The following is a 20,192-nucleotide window of genomic DNA, read 5'->3' as shown; positions in this document are numbered from 1 at the left end:
AGGAGTGGGTGGTGCTTTCGAAGTGCTAGTTCAAGCTCACCTGTGCTGCTTCATGCACTCGCATTCCAGTTAATTTCTGCTCACTGGTGGAGCTCTCCATTTCACTTGTAGTCAAAAATATTTTTCTTTTTAATTTACCTCTGATTTAGTCCCTGTTCATGTCCTTTTTTGTGGGTATTTGCTAATTTGGTGAATGAGGTTGTTAGATCAACATATAGTGGTTGGGTCGTGCAGTGCTTAATTTGTAAAAAAGTAAGTGCTGGGGCCCTTCTCAGAAGGCTACTGTACCCTGCACCACACATTACCCCTGCCAGCGCTGCCAATGACAGTACCAATATAACACCTGACCATCATAGTCCTGCAAGTGTGATGATTCAGCCTATTTCAGGCTACACAAAGCAAGAATAATGGCTTTAGAGGCTGGTATTATTAATTTTCAATGTCATTTGACTTCATAAACATGGTTGCTGTGCACATTTCAGACTGCGCCACCATGTGATAGACTGTCACTAAAGCCGGTGCTGACAATTAAGTGCCAGTGCCGAGCATTGGAAACCACCGGCTCAAATTAAGCACCTGAGTCGTGGAAATGTTTTGGATTTGTGGGCCATTGACAGTGGTAGTGTGTCTAATGAGAGCTCCGTGTGACGTTAACCAGGACTCCACAATGTCTCATTGGGCATATTTTTTTTAATCTGGTGTTTTCAAGGAGATAGTGGTGTGATTAACAATAAAAATAAGACCTGGAAAAAACGACTGAAATTATTCAACTGTTTCATCCTTTCTGGTTCAACATTAGGCTTGGCTAAGAGAAGATATTTTAGGTTTGAATATTTTTGTTAAATTCAAGGTTACCAGAATGGTCTGTGTTGATGGAGAAGTTTCCTTTCTGAAACAGGTGATTTTCCAGAATTGTGACGCATTAAGTTTGTAATTTATGCCTTCCAAGGAATCACTCTAACAATTCTCAAAGTATAAAATCTATATGTAAGGGGTTTATTTTGAGAACACTTCAGAGATTCTTTTTGAATTTGCATACAGTTCTAGGAGCATGCTTTGTTATCGAAGACTTACAGATTCCCTTGAGTGCTTGTAATTGTTTTGGCACAGTGAAATATGCATGTGGGACTGTCGTGCAAAAGCATATATTAGAACTGAAAAACATTTTCTTTCTCTATCCTGGACACTCATGACAATTTGGAGAGGCTAGAGTCTGTTTCTTTCCTCTAGCCCACCCTAAAAACAGAGTTACATAGTTTTCAAAACTGTAATGCGTCTGCTGAAAGTGTATGAATCCACTAGACTTTTCAGTTTGTAGGTTTTCACCAACTGCTGCTAATGTTCCCACCTTGGAACTTCCAGATAGGCAAGTTCTCTTGCGCTTAAAGTTCCACTGTGCTGCAAATGCACATTTCATTTTGTGCACATCTAAGTCTCTCTTAGATGCCTAATCTCCTTGTGTTGCAGCAGTTACGGAGATTTGCTGATAAGTGAAAGAGAAAAAGAATCATACTTTGTACAACATGTTGAAATTTAACAGGACTGTGAAGGTGTAGCAGGGGCTGCTGAGGCCAATCACAATACTGACCAGGAACTCAGATGCTGAGACACTCCATTAACTGGGACTCCTTTGCCTCAGGAACAACAGTTTGAAATAAAGATCACTTAAAATGTATACATTAAGGCTCAAGGCTCAAGGCTGAAGAGGGCGCATCATTGGGAGTACACACACAAACATTGCAATGTAGAAAAATTCATTTATTACTGAAACGTCCGGAAAATCCCTCGATGTTAACACATTCGAAGTATATCACTCCAGAATGTAGGCTGATTAAGGTCGCAAGCATGTTATAGAATCTTTGACCCCTGGAAACCACGAGCTTCACGAGAACTTAATACACTTTGCTTTAAATGGTATCCGATAATATTTGGAGCCCAGTTCAGTTTAGGAGCTAAATGTAATTCTGAATGCCAAATATATTGCAGTGTCTATATAATAGACTTTGTACTCCTCAGAAATATTATATCCTAGTATAACATGCTGTAAAGGGTTTTACTAGTTTGTACATAAGAAGTCTCTATAACTCAGAGTCTTACAGCATATATACTCTGGGAATCTGATCAGCAGGGATCTGAGCGGTTCAAATATGATTGTTTGCAAGAAGATGGCTAAAGTTTGTTGGTGAATTGTATAGGTGACTCCTTATGGAGAGTCTCTGATTCTGGTGTGTGCTTCAACTGATAGTCAATACAACTAAAATGTTTTACTGGTCAGAGTGGCTCACGTCTACCATACCCAAATGGAAAATAACTTGAGGGTGAGACCGATATCAACTAAAATAGGAATAGCTGCAATTGTGAGTCAACATCTATACATGTGGGCTCAAACATGAGCAGACTAGACTTCTAGAATGAATGAATTTGTCTGTTTTCCTCTTGTCCCAAAAGGTAAGGCTGGCATAAAAACACAGCTTCTTCATATACCAATAATGAACAATTGATAGCACATCCAAATAAAATATAATCATAAAATGCAAAATAGAATGTATTACAGCATGCAGTGGGTTCCAGTGATTAAAACATGCTCGGTGCTCTCTTAAACATAATAAAATCATGTGATAAAAGTGATCATAGGGAGCATCAAATATGCAAGAACCACACAAGCCATTAATATGATACAAAATATTTTATGGGTCTGCGTCACAGTCGATGTTTCGATCCCATCAGAGAGATGGGAGCATAATCATCATGTTTGAGCCAAGCCACATACCCACCACTTGGGAGGTACTTCACTGGCATCTATTCAAAAGGGGAGCAATCCACGGTTAGAAGTATTGGTTAGAAGAACAAGTTACCTTTGGTAATGTTCTGTTCGTAGCATGTGTGCCTGTAGATACGCATGGTCTGCATACTCCTGCTATCTAGTGTTTGGCTCAGACTATTGCAACTTGCTGTTCTTCAAAGAAATCTTTTGATCCACAAGGTCTGGCGGGTTCGGATGTATATGATTGTTGCTTCCCGGTCTTGGCGTGGTCGATGTTCACCATTGCGGCCCTGGAGCTCGTTGTCTTTTCTTTCCATCATTGAAAAGACCTATTGACGCTCTTTCATTTCCTGCGACCTCCCCTTCAATCATTGACAACTGTGCCTCCCGACCCTTGGGGCCAGCACATTCTCCTTACCGATGTGGAAGGAGGACACTCAGAGATAATAGAACGGACGCCCTTCAAGAGATGCCCAAAGTGCCATTTTATCTACCCTCGGATTGATCTCCATGCCATCTGTAACTTTTGCCTCTCATCGGAGCAGAACGAGAGCTGCTATGAATCTTGCTCAGCCTGAAGAAGTAAGGAGAACCATCTTCAGCGAAGAGACAAGCAGTGGGTGCCCAACTAGAGGTATCACTCTTCATTTGAGGCTTCCGACATCCTCGGTGAGGCAGACCAGTTTGGTGCTAAAGTCAAAGCATCTGAGTCGCTAGATCTTCCAGCCCACCAATCTGGCCCTGAGATCATCACTCCGATTTCTTGGAGCCTAAGGAGAGAGAGGCTCCCGAGGATGTCAACCCCGAACCTTGTTATCCTCCTCCTGTTCCACCTACCCCTGCCCCTCCTCCAGCTCCACCTCCACCCATCCAGAACCTTCCCCCTTTCCTCCGGTGACTTCCCCATAGAGGTCACTAGAGTCTGACACAAGCAGCCATAGCCCTTACTCTCCAGCAGAGGACTGGAGTGCCCAGTATACCCGCACTCCACAGATGATCCTTCGGAAGATTAACTTGGTTCCTCAGGAGGACCCCGACTTTGATCATGTCCTTGTTAGGGCTTCCCTTCCAGATGACTCCATGGCACTATCTAATGTGTGGCCATTTATCATAAAGTGAAGATATATGCCACCCCAGAGAATGATGATTTTGTTTGTCGAGACTCTCTAAAACAGTGTGTTCCCTCTGGTACCTTCCCGCCCTTGAGATATTTAAGAAGCTGGTCAAATCCCTGGTGGTTGCACTCAGGATTGAAAAGAAGTTCATGTAGGCACCCTCAGATCCACTTTGTTGTGGTTCTCGTCCCACCAGACTTACTGGTAGTTACCAATGCGTGTAAAATTGCATCAGGCCAAGCTATGGGCGATGCTCCCCTTGGCAAGGTGAAGAAGCTTATTGACCCTGCATTCCAGAGAGTAGCGATCAGTGCCACCACAATTGCTGCATCTCTAATTCGATGTGCCTCCTGTCCCAGTATGATGGGGCTCAGTGGGAAGAGATGGAGGCCCTCCTCCCTCATCTCCCTGACTAATACCACAAGAGGGGGAAGAGATGGTAGAAGAGGGGAAAGCCATCTCCAATGTTACTATCAGGTGTGCCTTTGATTCAGCTGCTATAGTTGCCAGAGGGGTAAATACCTCGGTTATCCTTAGTTAACGCCCCTGGCTGCGTGTGTCTGGCTAGAAGTGCAGTTACATATTAACAACCTACCCTTCTATGAAAACCTATTCAGCCCACAGGCTAATAATGTGCTGAGGAAATAAAAATGGACTCTGACAACGCTAAGGCTATGGGTGCCATTCAAGTTGCTTCTGTCAGGGGCTTCTTTTGAAGACAACAAGCAAAGGGTGGGTCCAAGCCACTTTCCCAGAGCCGACCCTGTACAACCACCGGCAACATCAGGGTTATCACCAAAAGTTGGCCGGGAGCTTGCATGCGGGGCTCTTTCAAATGTAACATCTCAAAACGTAGTGGCAGATGGCACTGCCACTAAGGGAGCTTCTACCTCCAAAAACGGACTTGCCTTGCATCCTCGCCCCAGCTCACACCACATCGGTCAAGAGGAGACTTCAGGGGCTTCCTCCCCATTGGGAAGAGATCACCACAGATCAGTGGGTTCTATCCATCGGTGAGCACAACAAATTCCTAGACCTAATCTTAACCCCAAGAAACATTCCTCCCTGCACACACCATCTCTCACTACTGCAGGAGGAGGTTTAGGCACTCCTACTCAAAGGCGCCATAGAGTGAGTGCCCCTCAACGCTAGGGCAAATCGGTCTACTTTCTATAATTTCTCATTCCTAAAATGGGCGGTTCGCTCATACCAATCCTTGAGCTCAGGCCTCACAAAAGATGCATCCTGTCTGAACATTTTCACATGGTCACCCTACAGGATTCATCTGCCAATGCTGAAGCAGGTCTTGTTCAAGGCCACGTTAGACCTGTAGGACGCCCACTTTCACATTCCAATCCATCCAACATATTTGCACTACCTGCTTACTAGTTAGCATCATTGTCAATGGTGCAGCCCCTGCATAGGGGTTGTCCCCCAGTGCACAGCGTAGAATAACAAATAAATGTTTAAATCCACTGATAAGATAAATCAAATAGTAGAAAAACAATCCATCATCCAAAGTTCTTTAATGACCACTTCAAGTCAGTGATCATTATTGGTCATATCTTATGATGATCATAAAATCATACAGAGTATCTCTCAAATGTTCTTTCACAGTTGATCAATCATCCCAATGCATTTCGGGCATCGAATCTGCCCTTCGTCAGGGGACATTTCTACAAACAAAAGAATAATATACAGGTCTTAGTGAGGAGCACCTCGCTATGTCTGAAACTATAAATCAAAGAAGATCAGTGAGTTTACAAAGTCGTGGTGAAGGCCATGTATTCTCCCAAAATGCAGAATACGCAATGCTAAACAGAAGAAAAACCAAAGTGTGCTGTGGCTCAGAAGGCAAACTAGTGTAAGAAAACATATACACGTAGTGGCAAGTGAACCGCTCGTTGTGCTACGTGACTGACAGGCTCTAGTTCATTGGTGTACTGACTGTGACGCCAATAACGTGTCTGTGCCAATAAACTCTAGGTGGAGCAGAAACATGCCGTGTGCATACTATCAAAATCCTAAATGATATAACCAGATTGTTAGCCAGAATGTGACCGGATAAGTGAATAAAAAGTGACAAAATCTCACATGATCAACAATGCTCTGATACGGCTGTAGTCACTGTGACTAAACAAATGCGGTAAAACCAGTAAACAGATATGAATATGCCGTGCAGTGCTAAGTTCTCTCAAACGTCCTCACACGGAGGTACTTACACGGTCAGAGTGCTCGAGTGCGAAGGATAAAATCCTACGTAATCTCAACGATGATGTGCTCGAAATCGAGTGTTACTTCACCGCGCCGGTGAGCCGAATCTAGCGGCATGCGTGGTAAAGGGCGAGTGCACACGAGATAGTGGAAGGACTACGAAAATGGTCTTAGAGAACGGGCGCCATCTTGGAGGGGAGTGTGTAGCATGCTGTCGATCATGCAGTGACCGGAAAAAATGTACTGAGCGCAGTAGTTGGCTTAAAGGTCAATTGGACGAAATCGTGCCTCTTCCCGGTGCGCAAAGGCAGAATTCGCCCTCAGAACATCGACGGGGTGACCTTGGAAGAGAGATGTCTGCCCTACTTGGGCACGGTGAACTACCACGAACAGGAAGATATACTCGAGGGGAACGTCGGGAAGGCGATCAGGGGAGCCAGAGCTAACTTTGACTTCTGGGGTACCTTACCATTGTCGGTAGTGGGACGCGTGACGCTCCTCAAAATGGTGACCCTTCCACTGTTACTATACTTCTTTCGGGCCCTCCCAATCTGGATCCCGGCTGTCTATTTTAAGAGGCTTAGGACTATGATCAGCTCTTTTCTGTGGGGTATGGGCAGGCGCAGAGTGGCTCTCAGCACACTCATGAGGCCCGAGCGGAGGGAGGACTAGCGGTCCCGGACTACGAAACGTATTACATAGCAGCCCAGCTCCAATGGCTCACAAAATGGGTAGCGAGGGCCACTAGGGGAGAGGGTGAACCAGGTGAACTGTCAGGCCCCCTGTTGGTACTATCTCGCATAGTATTGCGACTTCCGCTCGGGAACATGCACCTTACCTGGGAATTTGCCACAGCCCGGAATTGTTGGAATAGCTATCTGCGAAGAGGGTCTATAGGGACCCCTTACGCCCCTGACATACCATTGAAGATGTTCAGAGCTCGCACATGGGGGCACCTGGCAGAGGTTGGAGGCCTGGGAACAATAGGGATTATCGACGATAGGTGACCTGTACGAGGATGGTGCCCTGATACATTTTGACGACCTCAGAGACTGCTATGAGCTGCCGGGGGGTGACTTTTTGCTAAACACTGCGCTCACGGCAGCGGTTCGAAAGCACTGGAAGGCGGGCCTAACAGAACCACCTACTTCCATGGGCTGCCAATATGTTGTGGTTGCTGCGGGCACCATCAAGGCAGTAACATACTTATATAGGCGCATGACACAGGAAGCCCTAACCCCATTGACAGCCCTAAAGACGAAGTGGGAAACTGACATAGGGAGGGACATCCCAGACACAGCGTTAAATGGAATAGTGGAAAAGGCCTGGAAAAGCACGTGAAACGCGCGTTTCCAGTTAGTGCATTTTCACATCCTACATAGGGCATACTTAACACCGGTCCGTTTGCATGAATATTTTCCAACCCAGTCAGCGTCCTGCCTAAGGTGTGCAATGGTTGAAGCTGATTTCAAGCATATGTTGTGGGATTGTCCGTGTCTTGACTCTTTTTAGAGGGGGGTGACGGCCCTGTTGATGGATGTAACAGAAAGAGACCTACAACCCTCCATGGCAAATTGTATCCTCCATTGGTTTCCTCACACCTCAAAGAACAAAATCACTAGCAAATTTTTAGACTTGGGTTTCCTGCTTGCCAAGAGAACTATAACCTCCCAGTGGAAAGCGAAAGAGGGCCCCAGTTTGGATAAATGGAGGGTTGAACTTCAAAAGTAGGCCGACTGCGAGGGCGCTGTCCAACTACAAATTGCACACAGAACGGGTAATGAAAAGGCGTTGGAGAGGGCGAGAGCCTGGGGAAGGCTGGTCATGGAACTTACACCCCCCGAGGATGAGGATGTTGATGCCCCAGCGAATAGTCACGAGGCACGCCCACCATAGTGTGTCACAGCACTTACTGGCGTTCCATCGTGAGCAGTCGACAAACGCTGCCCCTACCCGCATGCGAGACGCTCCCTACCACGGTGCTTCCATTGGTCCCGTTGCTTGACACGCTCAGGGGTATAGGCCCATTTAGGTTCCAGTGAGGGTACACTATGAAATGCTTGGGGTGGGAGTGTGGTGGGAGATGAGGGGGCGAGGGGGGAATTGTTGGGGGTGACTGAGGTTGGTTGGGGGGGTGGCAGCTGTTCATGGACACATATACAGCATCCACGCATGAATTGCACTGAAACTGGTGGAACGAACTGAATGCAGACGAGACAATGGACTTTCATGCTGAAAAGTATTGCTTAACTAGTAAATACCTTGTGGAATGCAGATGACTATGGCTGTTATACTTATCAATACGGCGTATTACTATGTTGTCAAACTAATAAAAATGGTTTTAAAAAAATATAATAATTTACAATCAGTCACTTTAGTTCCAAACTGGCCGTCAGCACTTGTTAACCAAGTACAAAGGCTCCCGGGGGTTTTCCCTTAACACGGCCGGAACTAGGTACAGGTGCAAACTAGATGGTCGCTGAGGAAGGGGCTATCAAGGTCCGCTGCAAACAACTGATGGAGAACAGCTTGAAGCACCAATCAAGCATACTTCTAAGAACTATTTAAGTAGTCAGTCTCTCAGTTGGTCTGCGTGCTTGAAACAATCACGATGCCTCGCTGCAGACCCATTTCTTATAACGCACCCATCTTACGGGTTTATTTCATTAGCGGGCTGACCCACCCGTCACGAATTATACCAATCTTGCAGGCGTAGGGCTCAAACCTTTTTGGAAAGCTGCAACCACAGTCGAAGCTCATTCTGAGACAACAGAGCAAGTCCTCACAGGACTCGAACAGCTTTGCTATCCCTCGGTGTACTGCATACAGTCTTACACGCCTCCATTTTAGGATCTTATTAATACCATCCTACCCCGGCGTTTTGTTAAAATGTGCTGCCCTATCATTTTTTTATAATTTTTTCTATCCTGGCTGGCTTGTTAGCCGGAGCAACAGTTAACGTTTTATTTCCACGTTAAATGCCTTTCTACTTTTAGTCAGGCCCCAGTCACATTTAAACGTTGATCGGTGTCTCTGCATTTATTCCCATCTGTCTATGTCCAAGTGAACTTTGCTCTGAAAGTTGGTCACTAGGCCAATGGTAGAAACTACCCATTGTTTCTGGGATGTGCAAGTGAAGGTGCAAAGCACTGAAACATATACCACCTCGTTCACCATAAACCGAGAGAATAATACCTCAAAGGCAGTCAGACATGCACTCAATGCTGCACTAAATGAAGTGTGAAGGAGTTAAGAGCAGCCTCCTTGGGGAGGGACAGGGAAGGTGGTAAGTGTAGACTTCCAATATGGGTGACTGGGCACAAGCTTTGGTTTATAATCAAAAAGTGTAGGTTTGTAGAGTGCCTCGGAGGTATCACCTAGTCGGACTTTAGGTGTGAAACTACAAACAAATAATAAAGCGTCCCCTCAATGTAGGGAACGACCCTCTGGGCGCTGCTGTCGTAGATCGTCAATCCGATCTTTTATAAAGCAGAATTAAGTGTTGTAACTGAGATAGAATAAATTGTCAAGAAGTTCATCACTTTTGAATTTAATCAATCCATGTTTATCAATTTTCAATGTTGTAATTCACATCAAAAAGTTTTCTTTAGATATATTCGACGAAACACTTAGAAAGCATGGTCCCAATACATTTCGTGCCTAACCAGGCACTTCATCAGGGGAATCTATTAAAGAAAATATATATGTTTGAGGGTCCACAACTCAATGAAGCTAATATAGCATATTAGAATGTGATCATGCAAAGAAATCTGAAAAGTTTCGAAACAAGGTGATGTTAGAACCGGTATCTATATGCGACTGAAAAAGGATGAAGTAATCGATGTCTGTTGTAGTACATTCATTAAAGCAAAGAGTGAAAAAGGTGACAAATAGTGGTGAAGGTGAAAAACGCTAACAAACGAACGAAACATATGCATGCTCTTAACACAAATAAAAAGAAGGAAAAGTCGCCACCAAGGAATAAGTTATGGGGATACAACCATTACAACGCAACTTTTACAACGCACTACCATTACAACGAAATTTTTACAACGCAAAAACCATTACAACGCATGTATTTACAACGCATGTTTTTACAACGCAGGTACCTTTACAACGCATACCATTACAACGTAAGTATTGGTAAGTATATAATTATATTTTAAATTTTATATGTTTGGGTTTTTTTAAGGGGTATTTTTAGGGTTAAGGGTCAGTTTGGGGTTTTTGGGTTAAGGGGTATTTTTAGGGTTCAGGGTCAGTTTGGGGTTTTTGGGTAAAAGGGTATTTTTAGGGTTCAGGGTCAGTTTTCAGTTTTTGGGTAAAGGGGTATTTTTAGGGTTCAGGGTCAGTTTTCAGTTTTTGGGTAAAAGGGTATTTTTAGGGTTCAGGGCCAGTTTTCAGTTTTTGGGTTAAGGGGTATTTTTAGGGTTCAGGGTCAGTTTTTGGGTGAAGGGGTATTTTTAGGGTTCAGGGTCAGTTTTCAGTTTTTGGGTAAAGGGGTATTTTTAGGGTTCAGGGTCAGTTTTCAGTTTTTGGGTAAAAGGGTATTTTTAGGGTTCAGGGTCAGTTTTCAGTTTTTGGGTTGAGATATTTTTAGGGTTCAGGGTCAGTTTTGGGTTTTTGGGTAAAGGGGTATTTTTAGGGTTCAGGGTCAGTTTTGGGTTTTTGGGTAAAGGGGTATTTTTAGGGTAAAGGGTCAGCTTTGGGTTTTAGGGGTACAGGGGTATTTTTAGGGTTCAGGGTCAGTTTTGGGTTTTTGGGGTAAAGGGGTATTTTTAGGGTTCAGGGTCAGTTTTGGGTTTTTGGGGTACAGGGGTATTTTTAGGGTTCAGGGTCAGTTTTGGGTTTTTGGAGTAAAGGGGTACAGGGTAAAAATAAAATAAAATTAAATTTAAATTAAATCAATTAAATGAAATTAAATTAAATTATATTATTTTCAATTATTTTTAATTAAAAAAAATAATATATACTTACCAATACATACGTTGTAATGGTATGCGTTGTAAAGGTACCTGCGTTGTAAAAACATGCGTTGTAAAAGTTTTTGCGTTGTAAAAAATTCGTTGTAATGGTATGCGTTGTAAAAGTATGAGTTGTAACGTCATACATCCAAGTTATGGAATGTTAGTTGGAGTGTGGTCACAACGTGAACGTTGAAGTTTGTTTGAATTAATCCAAACCACCGCGAGTAGCGAATGATGTAAGCCCCTTATCTCAGGCAGGATCGGGTGTGCGATTCTTACCGCTGTAAAGTGTCGAGCGTTTCTCTTGATCTCCGTTAGATAATAAAGCGGCGAAAACGCCGGTGCATAAAAGATGGTAGCATGGTGTCATTAAAACCGACGACGGTCTAAGGAGCACTTTCATTTCACTTCCATTTTGGAACAGGACGCATAAGTGAAAAAAGTGTTGGCCATATTGAGAGGGTGAGAAACGATATTTTGGATATATTGGAGTATGTAAAGTTAAACGGTGAAGAAAAGCAGCTTGCAATAAGCAAAACAAACCATTTTAAGGTGAATAGTTATGAACAAAAGGGAAAAGGAAAGGTCAAAGTGCATCAAAATATTCGATTATCAAAAGGTGAAAAACATCATATCTCGTCATGTATTACAGTTCACAGGTAACAGGAGAATTCCAAGCGGTCATTGAGCCCATGGGGCTTCATTGAATCAAGTCTAAAAATCCATTGATTTTCTTTTTGTAGTAATTTTCTGTTCACATCTTGGTTGCCAATGTTGGTGATGGTTTCAAGTACAATGAATTGCAGCTGGGCAATGTTGTGTCTCCGATCGTTGAAATGTACAGTATGGCCGATTTTTCATTTTTCGTTCTTATGTTGCTTTTGTGTCTGTTAAGCGAGTTTTGATCTTCCTTGTTGTTCTGCCTACATAAACTAAACCACATGGGCCTTTGAGTAAGTAAATCAAATTCATGGAATCGCAAGTCGCTGTAACTTTGTGTTGTATGGGTAAGGTGGTAAGTGTGCCATCCCTTCCAGGCTGGCGGGAACACGCCTCCTCAAAGGCCGCAAATAAAGCACAATGCAGGAGGCTCGTGTGTTCATGGCGGGGCTTCCAGGGCAGGGAGTGGCGGGGCACACTCAGGATGGCACCCAACAGCCACGAGCCACCAAGTAAAGGTCATCAAAAGGCAGTGCGTTACCAAGAACACCAGACAATGTGTCATACACTGCCTTCATTTTACTCCACCGATCCATTCTGGGAGTTGTAGTTGTGGATCACATCAGCTGAATTGACTGCTTGAACAATTTTCATGATAATGACTTTGCAGAAGGAATATGTGGTCTTCCACAACATGACGTCACCTTCTGACCTTAATCCAAATACATCATCATGACTCAAGGCTTAGTTTGGTGTTTCTCTCCAATCAACCGAAGCACTGCTAGAAAACTTTCAGCTAGGTGTTATGAAAAGTAAGATCTGCCAGCTTCCTTGATGCAGGCAGTAGATCTGTGAGCAGTAATTCTATTTTTGAAAGCAAAACAAATATTATCCAATTAAAATATGAAAGTTGAACTGAACTCCCCAAATCTTAACAAAGTAAACAAGCAGAAGGGTGCCACGGGCGATGGGCAGAAAACAATAATTAACAAGCGCGCCCACGCTGATGAAAAACAGATTGCCTCGGCGCGCCGCTGCTGGCTCCCGAGAATGAAAACATTAAAGTTTTAAAAGTTAATGGCCCCTTGAACTGACCTCCCAAAATCTTTGACAAAAGTAAACAAGCAGAAGGGTGCAAGAGGCGACTGGTGGAAAGCAATAATAAAAAAACGCCCCCACGCTGAAGAAAAACAGATTGCCTCTGTGCGCCGCTGCTGGCTCCCGAGGGCAAAACACTCTGGGAGTAAACCTTTCAAAAGAAGCTGGGATATCCACACACCTTTGAACAATTGTGTAGTAAAGCCAGACGCAAAGGCCAATAGCGTGTGAGCTTCAAAGAAAGCTGAAGTGATTCCAAGAGGTCGATTTCCTAGTGCATGTGCTGTGCTAGGCTCAACCTAAAAAGGGTTCCCCTGAAGAACCTGCACAATTACAGACCAATCAGTCTGATAGACTGTTCCAGAATACTCCTAAATCGACTCCATACCTGGATGGAAGACTTTAAGATCTAAACCCCGCTTCCCAGCAGGTTTTACAAAGGAAGTCTGTGCAATTGATCAAGTTTGTCGTTTTCTTTTAATCTATTGCGGGTTGTGGTAGTAAGGCAGTGATGTGAGCTGGCACCCACTCTGTTTTCATTATAAATGAATGACTTTATTACTTTCCTGGATGACTGTGATGGTGATACACCTAGATTGGTGAATAGTAAGGTATCGGCCTTAATGTTCACAGCTGACTCCTTATTAAGTTCAAAATCCCCTATGGCCCTTCAGAAAAGCTTGCGTCACTTTGAAAATTCTGTGAACAGCAGAGCTTAGAAATAAACATTGCGGAAACTAAATTCATGATCTTAAATCAAGGTTGTTCCACAAGAGGTAACCCTAAGCTATTTTGACAATCTTCAAAGCATGCTAATTTATTATAAATTATGCATCTATTTTTATTCTTTTTTGTAAACATACCTATATAATTGTAATCAATCAAGAATAAACATTAATCTTAAACAAATTAAAGATTACTTAAAGATCGAAGTTAGGGCGGCGGAGGTCGCCAATATTTGGCAATTTGAGTTTAGGAGATGTGGAAGGGGGTGCATGAGGATTTCATAATGGTAAGCAGTCAGTAAGGTGAGGTTGTGGAGGAAGGTTTAGTTCTAGAGTCCTGAATCACAAATATATCGGAGTGCAATCCGTGAAACATAGGTGCGCTAATAATGTCTTTAAAGGGGGCATTAGTTGTTGAACGCTGTCTAGTTTCACCATGAAAATGTCATGCATTTATTTCTGTCCGTTCTCTGGGTAGCAATGGGTGGAAGCAGCTTCAGATCTGACGGCAGTACAGACTGGACCTCTTCACTGGGAAAATGATTGTCCCTGTCCAGGAAGAAAAACATTATACAATGCAAATGCAATTTTGCTTCACATTCTGGTCGCACACTCACACACCATGCATGTCAGTCAGTATTCACAAATAAATATGCACCACCCTAGGACTTTTTACCAGTGTCAGCCTCCCACTACGACTACACAAATAGTTAGGGAATTTGTGAAAAGGCGTGAATGCACTCAAACAATTGGTGTACGCATACCCGAGTACATTTGTGGTTTACCTGTGGTATTTTTGTGAATTGGACCCAGGCACATTACGCAAGATTCATAAAAGTGCAAAGAATGCATGTGAGCATGACACACCAGTACACACAATATGTATACATATAGGGTTAGGGAAATGGACATAGGTCACTATTTATATTACACATATGTGCACACGTAATATTGATCACATTCTATACTTGTTAGTCGCAAAAGACACAAGAAAACATTTGCGATACCCAAAGTTGTAATTTTGTAATTCATGTTTAAGTAGCTGTGTTTTTGTGAAACAACACTCGTATGTTGAATGCTGTAAACATATTAATATACACTATTGTTAGTAGTTCAGTAGATATTCATCACCTTGCACTAGATGTAAACGGGATACGTCCAATCTCTCTGATTGCAAACATGTCACTTCCACAGGAGTCAACCAGTGTCAATAGATGACTCCAGGTGCTAGTTTGCAAACTTCTCTTGTTTTATAAGAGTGAACTCTCACTGGCCATGACACTCCCAACATAGACACTGCCAGTAACAGTATAAACGTGCTTGCAGTATGGGTTTATCGGTTATAGGCTGCTGGGCTCCGGGTAGCTATTATCACTCCCAAGTAAGGCCCTTTAAACAAACCAGTGCAACAGTGGGAACCCACTCACATTTCTGCATGTGTTCTCCACAAAAAAATAGAAAATAGGTTAATCTGTTCTCAATTGGCGCTGACCCCATAGGTGCTCTCATGTACAACCGCTTTTAAAGCGCTTTGAACTGTTTTATGCAGAGCTTTAGAAAAGGCAGAGTGGCAGACAAAGCGTGCTTTGTGTTTGCCCAACAAAGCATAACAGAAGGGTGACAAAAAAGGGTGGGCTGGATTTGTGCAGACAATGGAAGGGTAGGAGACCTTCCGCAATGGAAATGCAGTTCAGTGGGCCTGAATTGATATGCTCATCCTTAAAACCCCAGGGCCGGGAGATCACAAGGCTGAAGGTCCATCAAAGAGCGCTGCCCCGCATTGATCCACTGCGGAAGGTTGCTGGGAGTCCGTGGTGCTGCAGGAGGCATCTGGGGATAGAAAATGGCTTTTCTCCCCTTAAATCACGAGTTGCCAACTCTGAGAAAGTGGCCTTTCAGGAGAGCTGTGGTGGGTAGCTTATCTGACCGATCCAAGTGCAGGTCACTGAAAGAAATGGGCACTAATTCTAGGTCCACCTGCGCGTGCATCTCCAAATGATCACATTAGAATATAGCTAATGCTTAGAGCAGGTCAAGTCGTACTACAGCTGGTAAACTTAAAACAAGAAAAATGCAAGCGCTTAAAGACCAGTCTGCAAACTAGGGACATATGTTCAAAAAGTAAAATAAAAAAACAATAAACGGCGGAAACTTTTTTTATTAAAAGCAAGTCTTTTGTCACAGAAACAGTACGCGATAGAACCTATTTGTTGTTCTAACAAATCTGAAGTCTGCAGGCTACAGTCATGAGTTCAATCAAAAATGTAACTGTAAACACATCCCAAGGGAAGAGGGCAGTAAAGTCATTAGTAACAGGATACTAAATGCCTGTAGACACTGAGGGCATGTCTGGCGTTTACCTTGCGAGCAGCAGCAGGCGAGATAATTGCTAACAGATGGCGCCTCTGCACGCTCCCGCAAGGTAAACGCCAGACATGCACGAGGACTAATAGGAAACCGTGCAAAACATGCACGAGTTTGAAGAAAAGCCTGGAGCGAATCCAAAAGGTCTCCTAAGGAGCGCTTGTGCGCTGCGTAGGCGAGACCTAAAAAGGGCAGTCAAAAAGTGACTGAAGAGTAACTCTTCTTTGGAAAGAAAAGAACTGACGTCAACATGCCGGGGTGGCACCTACATAAGACCCGCGACGCCAAGTCCCGCGTGCACGGCGCCAAGCCGACCGATGCCACCTAAAGGGGCTCAGGAGTACTGCTCGAGTAAAATCTCCAGATCCAGACTGACGCCTGGGGGAAATTCTATGGTAAGGAATCTGCAATTAGAAGACCCTATAAGATAAGGCGGTACTTAAGATAAGAAACTTGGTCTTCTAAGCAGTCGGTGACCCCAATAAGTAGGCTTCACGGACCCCAGATGTCCCCGACCACTGGTTAAGAATCACTGATCTAATGAATTAAAGTTAAGGTGTTTTCCTTACCTTTGAAAAATGATATCTCCGGGTCCACTTAATACATTTTGGTCTCATTAGCATCTAGTTAAAGCTAAAATACTGTTTTTATAAATTGGTGTCTGATTTTTATTGTATCGTGTTTCTTACTTATTGACTGTTTTTGCTCCTTTTTAATGCTTTACACATAATAATATGATTAAGCCTGACTGCTCTGTGTCAGAGCTATCCAGGTTTGAGCTAACAGTTTTCTTGAGGAAATCTAACTGGTTCTGATAAAGATTCTGACATTATTACATGGTGAGGTCTCACAACACAACCACACAATAATCCACCTCCCTACAAGACAAATATAGTAGCGAGGCATTTGCATTGACTTAATATAGGTAGTATAACACCAGACACTTGTTTGAATGATTGTTTTGCTCTTCTTGCTTTAGGAGCAGCGTTTGAAGTACCTGAAACAGCAGGATCAGCGGCAGCAGCAGCAAGCTGCTGAGCAAGAGAAACTTCGAAGGTTAAGAGAGATTGCAGAAAATCAGGAAGCTAAGCTGAAGAAAGTGCGAGCGCTCAAAGGCCACGTGGAACAGAAAAGACTCAGTAATGGAAAGCTTGGTGAGTAATAACAAAGCTTTATTATGTGAGGTGAAGGAAAGTAGGAATGGTGTTTTGACTTCAGTGTTGCATAAGCGGTAGCTAATGCATGAAGCTTGCTGTATTTATTTGATATTTAGTCAAAAATTTACCCATTTTCTGAGGCGATGTCCAGAGAAATCTTTTTATGGACACTGCAACTTGGTGTACCTAAATTTTTCTGATGTTATGTGGCCAGGAGTTTCCTTGATTAAGCTATTACCTTTTTTGAAAATCTGTAAAAGAAGGCATTTCTAGTTTATTACCCTTCCACACCCTGCTAAACAAACTGCAATTGATGGCTTATCCCTTACCATACAATCCATACTCCTTCTGGTGCCCATCCTCAGCCCTCCTACAATGCAGTTTCAGTTTCTGCTGCCCTGTTCCCTGCACTCCAAACTGCATTCCTAAAGACCATCATATATGCTACATAACCAGCTTCTTCCACCTTCCAAAATGCTCCTGTGGGCTAGGACAAATGGAAGATCATTGGCATTTATGCACTGTCTGAGCAATTGGATGAGACCTCCTTTTCTACTCCAGACTGGAGCACTGGGTTAGGTGAGAAGGCTCTACTGATTGGCCTGGTAGTGCACAGCCAACCGATGCCTGTGTGCCACTGACCTGTAAAAAGAAAACAAAGTACCTACAATAATGTCGTCCGATTTTCTTTTTCTCCTTTAAGTACTGTGATGTGTACTAGTGATTGGGAAATCTGTATACGATTGAGAGTCTGCAAATGATGGGTCCCCTAGTATTTTTAGTATGTTTGTCATTCCACGTGTGACATTTGCTACCAATCTTCCCTAGGTCTACGCTTACATGTCTCTACCCTTAAAATAAGCGACCAACTATCCTTTTAAGCTTTTATACACTTTCTGCTACTTGGCCCGTAATTTGCCGACTTAAATTGTCTTGTCTTGGAGATCATCTAGGAGTGTACATACATGTTATATGTACATGTTACACCTAAGTTGTCACTGTATACAGCTTAGCATTATATTAGTTCATGATGCCTTTTGAGATGACTTTTTATCTAGATGTAGGTGTTGTGATACTGTTTTGGATTATTTCAAAGTTGTGGTTTCTTTTCGTGGTCTTCTAGTGGAGGAAATAGAACAAATGAACAGCATGTTCCAACAGAAGCAGAAGGAGTTGGTAGTTGCTGTGTCCAAGGTGGAAGAACTCAGCAGACAACTAGAGATGCTGAAGAATGGCAAGATTGATGGGTACCATGACAACCAGTCTGCAGTAGCTGAGCTGGACCGTCTCTACAAGGAACTGCAGGTAATGGCTGTGGTTTGGATTCTTTTTTGGCACTGTTCTAATGCTTCCTAGAAAATATCTCACTTTCCTCCGCACTCCCAAGATTCTTATGGCTTCTTTTTCCTTAACAGGGAGAGACATCCTCAAATGTCCCCTGGTTACTGCCCACCCTTGACAACCATTCTGCTTTAATTTCCACATCGCATCCCAGTCCCTCATCCATCATCAAATCCATTCTGGTCACTTCCCTGTCGAAGCCGTCACCTCCCAGTAGTAGTCTCATTCATACTTATTCCCCATTACTACCCTCTTCCTAGGCTTACGATTAATCTCCTTCCCACTATTAGTCCTCACAAATGTCTTTCCCGCCATCTACCTCTCTTCAAGCTTCTTCGCCTGTCACGTCCCGCAATTCTGCTCAGCTTATGATGTCAAGCCCAGCCACGCCACACATCCCTTCCACCATAGCAAGTTCTTACTACTGATGTCTTTCCAGTCCCTTTTGTTAAGTCTTCTTTATTTATTTATTTATTTATTTTAAGGTTTTATAGAGCGCGAACATGACCCGTGAGGGTATCAGAGCGCTTTACAGATACAATAGAGTAATACAGGGTCACGACAGGTCATAGCACAACAAAAAAAACAGGTAAAAAACGATAAGAATTAGTACATAGGAGAGCTTACAGAAAATCAGGGGGATGAAGGTGGGACAGGGTAGCAAACAGGTACTGTACCTTGGGGATAGCAAAGGCTATGCAACAGGACAAATAAAATACAATGAGCAAGAAAGGTAATGTACAAGGGTGCAGGATAAGGCACTAGTCTCTCAGGTGGCTGAGGGAACGAGATTAGCCAAGGAATTTATCCATGAGAAAGGCCTTGGCCTCTTTTTTGAAGCGAGCAAAGGAAGGGATTATTCTAATGTCGGGAGGGAGGGCGTTCCATATTCGTGGTGCAGTTCCAGTGAAAGCCCAATTGTAGGTTTTTATTTTCCTAAAGCGTGCAGGCCGGAGTAGGAGGGCCTTGGTCGATCTTGAGTGTGTTTCCTCCAGATAACACAAGCTTCTGTGCAAGATACGCAGGGGAGTTAGAGTGAAGGGCCTTGTGCGTGATGCATGCCAGCTTGAGGTGAATCCTCGCCTCGAAGGGGAGCCAGTTTAGCGCTTTCAAGTGAGGAGTGATGTGATCGAATTTTTTTGAGCCTGTAAGTAGTCTGGCGGCTGCGTTGAGGCAGGCTTTTAAGGGTGCCAGCGAGATCTTAGGTAAGCCAGAGAGGGTGGAGCAACCGTATTCCAGACGAGAGATGACTAATGATTGGACAGCGAGTTTTAGATCCGGAGCGTCTAGAAAGGGTTTCAATTTCCATAGGTAGCTCAGGTGGAATCTGGCCGATTTCGCCATTGTGTTGATGTGGTCTCGCATATTTAGGTTGTAATCCAAGGTAATTCCCAGAGATTTGGCTGAATTCACAATGGTTGGGGAACAGTTTAAGGCTGTGATGGCTTTAAACCATGTCTGGATGTCGGAGTTGATCTTGGGTGGGGAGATTAGAAGGAACTCAGTTTTCTTGGCATTTAGTTTTAGTTGATTGGAGGAGAGCCATCTGACGGTCAGCTTCAGGGCATCATTCAGGGTAAGGATCTCTGAAAGAGATGAGTTTTTTTATGTAGATATGAGTGTCATCAGCGTACATATGGAAGGAGATATTTGCATTGCGCAGGACTTCGGCAAGGGGTTCCAGATAAAGATTGAAGAGGGTGGGGGACAATGTTGATCCCTGAGGGACTCCCACCGTGACCACGGAGGGAGCGGACAGTTCGCCATTAACTAGAAATCTCTGATAT

The 20,192-nt window shown here is 43.6% G+C and overlaps 1 protein-coding gene across 3 annotated transcripts in view; it reads left to right on the top strand.

The window, feature by feature from the left end:
* Positions 1-20,192, top strand: part of TP53BP2 (tumor protein p53 binding protein 2) — a 273,982-nt gene that overhangs the window by 163,588 nt on the left and 90,202 nt on the right. For all 3 annotated transcript variants that reach the window (XM_078649843.1, XM_078649842.1, XM_078649844.1), the window contains exons 6-7: positions 16,887-17,061; positions 18,188-18,369. In XM_078649843.1, the coding sequence (XP_078505969.1) occupies positions 16,887-17,061; positions 18,188-18,369 (357 nt within the window). The remainder of the gene's footprint in view (positions 1-16,886; positions 17,062-18,187; positions 18,370-20,192) is intronic.

Source organism: Lissotriton helveticus, chromosome 6 (genome assembly GCF_964261635.1).
Source record: "Lissotriton helveticus chromosome 6, aLisHel1.1, whole genome shotgun sequence".
NCBI classification, from domain to species: domain Eukaryota; kingdom Metazoa; phylum Chordata; class Amphibia; order Caudata; family Salamandridae; genus Lissotriton; species Lissotriton helveticus.
This window is presented reverse-complemented; position numbering and strand designations above follow the sequence as displayed.